This window comes from Myotis lucifugus, unplaced genomic scaffold (genome assembly GCF_000147115.1).
Source record: "Myotis lucifugus unplaced genomic scaffold, Myoluc2.0 scaffold_104, whole genome shotgun sequence".
Classification (NCBI taxonomy): Eukaryota; Metazoa; Chordata; class Mammalia; order Chiroptera; family Vespertilionidae; genus Myotis; species Myotis lucifugus.
Genome location: NW_005871152.1, coordinates 4,188,466 through 4,198,650, shown reverse-complemented (window position 1 = coordinate 4,198,650; position 10,185 = coordinate 4,188,466). Strand labels below are relative to the sequence as shown.

The window sequence follows — 10,185 nt, the reverse complement described above, 5'->3', positions numbered from 1 at the left end:
CCATTAATTTCAATGTGCAGGGCCTCTAGCCATTATCTAATTAATAGACAAAACATGGTAACTGACCGTACCTCCGCTACCACCTTCCCATTGGCTAATCAGCGTGGATATGCATATTAACCGCCAACAAAGATGGTAGCTTAATTTGCATACTGCAGGCAGCGCCGGCAGCACGCGAGGCTGCCCGCAGGCCCCAGATCCGTGACCTGGCGAGGGAGCAAAGTGGCGGAGAAGGGAGAGGGACCAGATGGCAGAGAAGGGAGGGAGCCGAGGGCTAAGCAGGGAAGGGAGGGAGTGAGGCAGCGGAGAAGGGAGCGAAGCCCGCCTAGATGGGCTTCACTCCTTTCTCTGCTTCGCTCCGTTCTCAGGAAGCCCTATTCTTGCAGGAATCTTCCTACAACGAGCATCTAGTATCTATTATATGAAGCACTAGAGGCCCGGTGCACGAAATTCGTGCGGGGGGCAGGGGGGGTGTCCCTCAGCCCAGCTTGCACCCTCTCGAATCTGGGACCCCTCAAGGGATGTCCAACTGCCCTCTCACAATCCAGGACTGCTGGCTCCAAACTGCCTGCCTGATTGGCCCTAACCACTCCCCTGCCAGCCTGATTGACGCTTAACTGCTCCCCTGCTGGCCTGATTGCCCCTAACTGCCCTCCCCTGCAAGCCTGGTCCCCCCCAACTGCCCTCCCCTGCAGGCCTGGGACCCCCCAACTGCTCTCCTCTGCCGGCCTGGTCACCCCTAACTGCCCTCTCTTGCAGGCCATCTTGTGTCCACATGGGGGTGGCCATCTTGTGTTGGAGTGATGGTCAATTTGCATATTATTCTTTTATTAGATAGGATACCATAGCGGTTTGCCTGATTTTGCACATAGCTTTTCCAGGGAATTTGCCTTTATGTCAATAGGGCTTTAACTACAACTTATGTATACACTAATGGCGTGGGCAGTTGGCTGGCCAGCCCACCCCCGGGTCAAATCCCCAGTTGAACTTCCGGTCGAAGGGACAATTGCATATTAGCCTTTTATTACATAGGATTCCTTTAGTGGCCTCTCACAAAACTCACCAAAGCTGAGTGACTCACAGATGACTGACTCAGACATAGGCTCTTTAGGGAATTTTTAGAATTTTGTCCAAAAAGTTAAAACGAGAATTAGTTCAACTTAACGCTTACTTTGTTAGTAACCATGTTTCCTAACATGTGGAAAAACTGGTCTGTAGCAAGCAGAAAAAAAAAAAAAAAGACATGGGAGAGACCTTTCATTCTATAGGCCGATGCTCTATCCACTGAGCCAAACCAGCTAGGGCAATGTAGGCCATCTTTGAGTCCCTAGCTCCTAATGTTCTTAAGTTCACTGTTATATCTGCCTTCCTATTCTTGGTTTTTCAATCCTACCTTGCATGTTTGTAAACCAGAGTCCCCTTTGCCAAAACTAGTTCAGATTGGGAGTTTCTATCACTAATAGTTAACATTTTATTAAATGTACTTTGTTTTCTAAAATGTTCTTAAATAAATCTAGTATCATAAAGATACAATATAACTTTATTCTACCAATCCACAATATATACTTTTAATTATATAAATACATACATACATAAACACATCTCTAAATACATTTTCTATGACAAAAATGAAATTGTATATAAAATAAAGTTCACATAAGAAATGTAACAAACTTTTATTTCATCCCCTTATTGTCTAATGTTTTAATTGGAGATATTTGGGTCCAAATGATTAAATAATTTGCTTTGTAATATTTTCATTTCAAAAGTTGTATTTGTCTTACAAATTTTTAGTTTTATAAATATTTACTTTCATACTAGCATGATGGCTTTCTTAAGTTAAAAATCATTCTAGATGACCAAGAGATCGATCTTAAGCTTTTTCCCCCACTTCAAACCCTTGCTTTTTCTTCCCTTCTACTGCCCTCACTTCTATGAGGTCATGCACAGTTTGTGCTATTTATGTTCAAATTACCACATGACCTAGAGAGACCCTGGAGTGAAAAAATACTTTATGTAGAAATGAACATTGAAAGATTAGAAGATTTCTAACTTCATAAATTATGAGAGATACTGTGGAAAATATATTTCTAGAATAAGAAGCAAACTGGAATATTGGAAAAATGGAAAAAAGTCATAAAAATACTGTACGTGTTAGATTTATTTTTACAAACAGACTTTTCACAGCAAACACTAGATTTCAATGTGATAGGATAAAAAAAGTTTATACAGCAGGCCTGAATCTTGGCTAATCTATGGAACTTGGCTTTTGGAGTGTTTCCTATGTTATTGATAAGATGTTTCGTAGGTCAAGGGCACTGAATTCTACTGCATAAGTCTGCCTAGATTGTGTAAACAATGTGTTTTATAGTAAATATCACAACTGGCTGAGCAGGCAAAAAGTGCTCCAGACAAAAGCCATAATCTGAGCCTTAAGTGGGCTTTACTGGACAGAAACATAGTATAGATGCTGGAGAGTTCATTGGTGGAGAAAGAAGTGTGTTTCTGTGTGACCTCTATGAGGGAGGACTATGGAAACATCTAGATTTCTTTAGATTACATTGTAATAAACCATAAACATAATTAAAACCACTTCTGAATCTTAAAAGTCATAGTTAAGGTGTTCCTAAAGTCACAGAGTTTAGAAAATTCACTGATATTTTCAGATTGTACATTGCAACTAAATTTTAAAAAACTATCATGTGCTAAGTTTTGGTGTAGTATCAAAGAATACCTAAATTGTTGGAAAGGCTATTAAAATATTACTCCTTTTCCAACTACATACCTGTGTAGATTTTTTTTCACTTACTTCAATCAAAATAACATCACCCCAAATGAAATTTTTAGTAAAAGTATGTATGAGAATCAAGCTGTCTTCTATAAGTCATAAATAAGAGACTTACAAATTCTTAAATAAAACAATGTCACTCTTTAGACCAGTGATGGTGAACCTGTGACACGCAAACTCATTTTTTTTTTGGTTGATTTTTCTTTTTTAAATGGCATTTAAATATATAAAATAAATATCAAAAACATAAATCTTTGTTTTACTATGGTTGCAAATATCAAAAAATTTCTATATGTGACACGGAACCAGAGTTAAGTTAGGGTTTTGTTTTTGTTTTTTAAATATATTTTATTGATTTTTTTTACAGAGAGGAAGGGAGAGGGAGAGAGAGTCAGAAACATTGATCAGCTGCCTCCTGCACACCCCCTCCTGGAAATGTGCCCACAACCAAGGTACATGCTCTTGACCAGAATCGAAACCTGGGACCCTTCAGTCCCCAGGCCGACGCTCCATCCACTGAGCCAAACCAGCTAGGGCAAGTTAGGGTTTTTTAAAATGCTGACACGCCGAGCTCAAAAGGTCTGCCATCACTGCTTTAGACTATTTTTTTAAATATGGAAAATAGTTATTGTTCATCAAAATATTTACGTAAATAACGCAATAGGTTTATTAGGGCTTCTTGAACCAAAAAAATTGAGAATCAATGCAGATGGGCAGAACATTTTTAAAACCTAACACAATAAACACTGAGCTTTTTAAGATCTGACACAAATTTGTAATAGATATGCCAAGATGTTTTCTCTCTCAACTATGAGGAGTGGTGGGGAGACAAGAGTGACCTGGGACAGTTAAAGAGACCAAACTAGTTGTCACCAAGCCCGCAGTTTATCTGTACTTTCTGTGGTGTACATAGATTGCCCTTTCATTTTCCACCTGTGCTATAATGTGTGAAAGGTTAGAAAGCACTGCCTAGAAGAACTGCCTTACAGCTAGTTATCTTACTTCAGGTGTCCAATTTATTCTCCATGTCATTGTCATATGTAATGTATTGAACAAATAACATGAGCAATAGGTTAATATTAAAACTCGTTGGAATGATGTTACAAATTTTTAAACAACTCTAAAGACATTAATATATTTTTGAAGGCAGTAATAATTTCCAATTTCTTTTCTAACTAAAGTTCAAATGAATGAGAAGTACAAGAAACAGCTTAATTATCTCTTTCTATAGCCATTAGTCAAATTAACTACATATATAAAAGCCTAAGCGACCATTACAACTGGTTGACCAGTCGCTGTGATGCGCACTGACCACCAGGGGGCAGACGCTCAACACAGGAGCTTCCCCTGGTGGTCAGTGTGCTCCCACAGCCAACCTCCCGCTGCCAGCCAACCTCCCACGGTCCCTCCCCTGGGCAGCCGGCCAGCTCCAATCGCCGGCCAGGCTGAGGAACCCCACTCGTGCATGAATTCGTGCACCAGGCCTCTAGTATTTTCATGTTCTGTAATTATCAGATAGGAGTGTAAAATGTTTATTTATCAATGAAAATATATTAAAACATAACTAAAGAATTACAAAGCTTTCCCCAGCTAAAGTATTAGTGAGAAAAAAAGCTTATTAATATGCAAAAAAAGAGTTTATTATAGGAGTTCTATTCAAAATAAGACTTCATTCAATAAATATTTGAGGGTACACTAAACAGATGAGGGGAAAAGTGGAAAGGGATAAAGGTTTTGATACTGTATTAAACATCTTTGAGATGTTTCTTCATCTGTCCATTTTGAATATACCTACCTTATACAATTTTCCAATTGTGATTAAATCAAATGTCTTTGCTTTACCTGAAATGCTACTGCATTTCATTCTTAAAAAAAAAATAAAATTGTGTTGAATCACTAGTACTGTGGCAATTATATTTACCAACAATTCTCTAGATCAGTGGTTCTCAACCTTCTGGCCCTTTAAATACAGTCCCTCATGTTGTGACCCAACCATAAAATTATTTTCATTGCTACTTCATAACTGTAATGTTGCTACTGTTATGAATCATAATGTAAATATCTGATATGCAGGATGGTATTAGGCGACCCCTGTGAAAGGGTCGTTTGACCGCCAAAGGGGTCGCGACCCACAGGTTGAGAACCGCTGCTCTAGATAAAAGAAGTGTTAGATTTGCCACATATAGGTTAAATAGGCATTTGTAAATTAGTTTGCAACTTTTTTGTTTCAAGAGGGAAATGCATTGCAAATCTCTTAAAAGATTAATCTCAGAATGACACTGTTTTGTAAACTGTGAGGTGACGGCATAGTAAAGTATCAGGTAGATAATAATATCCAAGTATAGTCTCCAATGTAAATCTTGGGACCTCAAAAGTGTTTGTTAAAATAAATTTAACCTGGTGTCTGGTATCTTTTAAGAATTTCAAAATTCAATATTCAATTTCCTAATCAGAACCTTATTTATAAGATGCTGTTTCTCAAAGATGATGATGACAAAGAACATGCTAATTTAATGGTTAATAAAACAACTGCTAAAGTGCTACTTATCAGAATACAGTAAAGACTGGCAATTCTGAAAAATAACAAAAACTACATGACATTCAAACAACTTAACATAGGTTAAAAAAGTAAAAAACAAATAACTAAGTTCACAGTGGAATAAAAAGTTTCGTTTTAGTAATAATTTCTTCTTAAAAACAAAAACAAAACAAAAAACTCATATAAAAAAACCCCAAGCACTAGAGTTCCAGCAGAACAAAAAGTCTAAGAGTTAGATATTATTCCTTGTGTTACAATATTATATCTAGTTCTGATTTTTACATCTATGTAAAGGAACTTTTTCAAAAGTTCAGAGAAAAGTGAATTACTGGTGGATAAAATATTAAGAATGATGATGTTTGATAAGAAACAAACTAAAAAAGGCATTATATTTTGAGGAGGTTAAAACAGGAAGGGGGGGAAATATTCTCTCCTCTAAATTTAAAATAAAAGACACAATTAAGAATTTTTAAACATCAACTAAACTCACACATACACACACACAAAAAAACCCCACATCTGTTTTGCTAGGCTCTATTACCTCTGCTGTTGCTTTCTGGATAGGCAAGTGTAGGCTTATTTGGGGAGCGTCGTAGATCACTATTAAGGAAAGGCTTATCTGGTGGATATACTACATATGAAGATGTGGAATGGCGAAGCATACTTCCATTAGACCTTGATGGTTCAGCTAAGACGTTCTGAAAGATAAAAATACAGAAATCACCTTTCAAATTTTAAATGCAAATGGCATATGTGTATGTATACACACACTCACCCATGAATGTTCATGACTGAGAACTGGACTGTGTATATGTTCCACTCATAGCGACAACAGAAACAACAGAGTCCACTAATCATTTGTGACAGAATCCAATCATCACTTTAAAAAAGGTGCGGGGAACCCTTTTTCTGCCAAGCTCCATTTGGACATTTATAACATCATTTGTGGGCCATACAAATAGCCTGCTATATTTGGTCAAACATTTAACTAACTCGCCCCTAATGCCTTGGCAGGGCCAGACCAAATTATTTCATGGCCTTATATGGCCCACAGGCCGGATGTTCCCCATGTCTACTTGAAAATAATAAAACTTTTAAAGAGTTTCATATTTGTGTGAGTATAGCCATATGCCAGACACTATAAAAAGGAAATAATGTTAGCCATGGCTGGGTAGCTCAGTTGGTTAGAGTGTGTACCTCACACACCAAGGTTGTGGCTTTGATCCTCAGTAAGGGCACATACAAGAATCAACCAATGAGTGCATAAATAAGAAATAATGTTCACACAACTTGAATACAAACGCTGCATAGAAATACTTTAATATTATACTCACAATTAATTTTATTTTAAAAGTATTTACTGTAAAATACATATTCAGAAAAATATTGTATTTTTACAGTATCAGAAACTGACACAAAATGACTGCATTAATCTATCCCCAATCAACTAAATACTTCATGAATATTTGTCAAATGTCCAGCCAATTCATTTTGAATGCCAAGGTTTAATCAATGTGGGGTACATAAAGAAAATAAGGCATAGTCCTTGCCTTAAAAACTTTATATTTAGTTAGGGGGGAAAAAGGGAAACAAAGAAAACATTAAAGCTTATCAAAGTATATTTCCACACACACACCTTCTGTCATAAATGGGATTCTGTTCAATTTGGGATTCTGTTCCACATGATAATTTTCAGTGCAGGAGATAATAAATGTGGAGTTTTGTGTTATAGGTGACTGCCTGTTAGTACAAGAGACCTAGAGTGGGGGACGTAATGGAGAAACTAAAATCTAAAGGGGAAGGAAGATATGACTGCTAGCTGCTCAAAATTCTCAACATTCATTTTTCGTATTCAAGTCGCCACAGTAATGTAGGCTTTCGATTCCTACTATTGGAGAACTACAACTATTTATACAGCACCAGAAAAATCTGTTTCCAGAAAAGGACAAAGAAATACAAATATTTACAATAACAGTAAAAAAAATCTCTTGGTACAAACAACGGCCATCAAAATAACCATATTGGATCTAAATCTTATTAAAAACTAAAAACTATTTCTTTTTTAAAAACCAGGCAATTTTTCAGTTGATTTAAGAAAGTCAACTCAAAACACACGATATGGCTATGTAAACTAAAGGAAAGGGGAAAGAACTTGGAAGGGGTAAGAATAAGTCTAAAAAGTGGTAAATCAATGGTAGGTCTATTGTAAAAAAGTATGTTCACATGAAACAAGGACCGAGAGTTACATTTTTCAAGCTTTTTGGCAATCTGGCATCAGGTTTGGCAGGTGGCAAAGCCTAATATGCAAGTCAACCGAATGGCGGAACGACTGGTCACTATGGACCACCAGGGGGCAGACGCTTAATGCAGGAGCTGCCCCCAGTCTGCAGGCCCCAGGCCAGCCAAGACGGGTGCCAGTGGGTCCCCCCCCCCCCCAATCACCCCACAGATCGGCCCTGATCGCCGGCCAGGCCTAGGGACCCTACTCATGTACGAATTTCGTGCATCGGGCTTCTAGTAACATATAATACTGCCAAAGCTCCTGGAAAGCACCATGCATATAGCTTAATTTTAAATATGATTCTTCACAGAAAACGTCATACAAACTACTAAATCCTATCACGTAGTAACAATGGTTAGGAAATATTCCTTATCAATATATTTATAAACATAAACTACCTGCAAACTCACTATTGATTTTTAAAACAATTTTTGTTAGAAATACTGAACATTGCACAGATATTAACAGGGCTGTGCCTAAATAATTATCAAAGAAAACAAACAAACAAACCTCATTAAAATCACTGCCTGCTAGCTCTTATAAAATAGTTTAAGTTTGTCCAAAAAAATGTGTCACATATATGTCATTGAAATACTGCTTGGGTTGGATCAGCAAACTATGCAGTATCTTTATATAAAAATGCAAGTTATAATGAGATGGGTCCTCCCACACCCTGCCATTTGAGAAAAGCAATTCTAAATGTACTCCATATTCTAAGTCAGTCAACTCACTTTGAATGCCAAGGTTTAATCAATGAAATTCAAATGTCCTCATTACTGCCAGCAGTCTGAAGCAAAGAATAGGAAGACAAAATAAAATGGCTTTGCAAAAAATTATTTACAATACTATTTTTAAATAAAATTAAAACAAGACATGCAAAACTAACATATACTCTTAATCATATGCACACAAATGTGTCTACTAAAAACAGTAAAGGACAAAATGTGATATATACATAAGTATTATTCAGCTTTTAAAAGGAGGGAAATCCCATCACATGCTACATAATAGATGATCCTTAAGGACATTATGATTAGTCACAAAAAGACAAATATTTTATTATTCCACTTACTAGTACATGAGGTAACTAGGTAGTCAAATTCATAGAAACAGAAAGTAGAATCTTGGTTACCAGGGGCTGAGGGGAGGTTGCAAATGGGAGTTGTTGAATAATAAGCCATACACTTAAAAATGGTTAAGATGGTAAAGTTTAGGTAAACACTTAAAGACAAATAAAAAGAACTGTAAGGAGTTATACACTTCAGGGTTTAGAAAAGTATTATTTTTATTAAGAGTTGGAAATGCCATAGAAATTATCTATATATATAAAAGCCTAAAGTGTCCCCTCGGGAGTTGGACAGACCAGGAGTTCAATCGCTCGCTATGATGTGTGCTGACCACCAGGGAGCAGCTGCTAGGGACCCTACCTGTGCACGAATTTCATGCACTGGGCCTCTAGTCTAGTATAATCCTATTTTACAAAAAAAAGAAAAAAGAAAAGGAGGTTCAAAAAAGTTGACTTACCTACTACCTTTCCCTATTATCTCCTCCCACTCCCACCACAACCTCACTCCCTGCAGAATCAGGGCAATCACATTCTATGTGATTAACTGAAGAACTAGTTCTCAAGAGAACTGGCCAACCTACCTACACTGCTCTTACTCTGCCCCCCTCTCCTGAAACAAGGAGTGAGCTTTGTGTAAACTAACCTACTGAAAGTCTTGGCTCCTATAAAACCCCTCTCCTCCCTTCTGATGCCATCTAATTCTCCCTCCCTACCAGATCTTTCACATTGCTATTAAGGACAAAACTTGGGGTGGGGGAGAAAGGAAAAATTACAAATTTTTCTGAACTTTAGGACTCCCTTCCAGCTTCTGCTTCATTTCTCAGCTTTAATAAAAAAGTCCCTCACAATATCTACAATTGCTGTTACCTCTTAATCACCTCTCCCAGTCTTCATCAATTCAGAGAAGCAGCTCTCAAGTTCACCAATGACTTGTACACTGCTGAATTCAGTGACCTCCCAGAAGCATGTGATAGACCACTTGACTGTTTTTAGTGGATGGAACACCACACTCTTTGGTTTTCCTCCTAACACAGGCTCCTCAGTCAGACTCTCCTTGGCTCTCTTTGTTCTGTAAATGCTGGCATTCCCCAAAGCTTAGTACTCCTACCTCTTCTTATTTTCACCTACATGGATTCCTCTGATGATCTCACCTACTCTCAGGGCTTTGAAAAGCCTCTCTTTGCTAAAAACTTTCAAGTTTAAACACAGAATACAGAGTTCTCCCTCTTAAACTCTATATTCAAACCAACCTTCCCATTCATCGCCACTGGGATGTCAATATGGGCTTCCCAAGTTAACATGCCTATAATCAAATTCTTGAATCTTATCCCAAAACTTGCTCCTCTCTCAGCATAGCACAATAAGTGGCACCACCATATACCCAACTGCTCAGGCCAAAATCCTTGGGTGGAGTCATTTCTCATATATCGCACATCTAATCTTTGTTGGAGCTCTGTCAAAATATTATCAATAAACTCCTCCAACTTCTCATCAATTCCACTACTAATGCT

The 10,185-nt window shown here is 37.6% G+C and overlaps 1 protein-coding gene across 4 annotated transcripts in view; it reads right to left on the bottom strand.

Annotated features, from left to right (window-relative positions):
- The window catches only part of CEP57 (centrosomal protein 57), a 48,935-nt gene that overhangs the window by 33,107 nt on the left and 5,643 nt on the right, over window positions 1-10,185 (bottom strand). For 2 of the 4 annotated variants that reach the window (XM_014459204.2, XM_006092780.3), the window contains exon 2: window positions 5,869-6,025. In XM_014459204.2, the coding sequence (XP_014314690.1) occupies window positions 5,869-6,025 (157 nt within the window). Of the gene's footprint in view, window positions 1-5,868; window positions 6,026-6,817; window positions 6,843-8,339; window positions 8,396-10,185 lie in introns of those variants that run through there. The other 2 variants (XM_006092781.3, XM_014459202.2) reach the window with 2 other exon arrangements.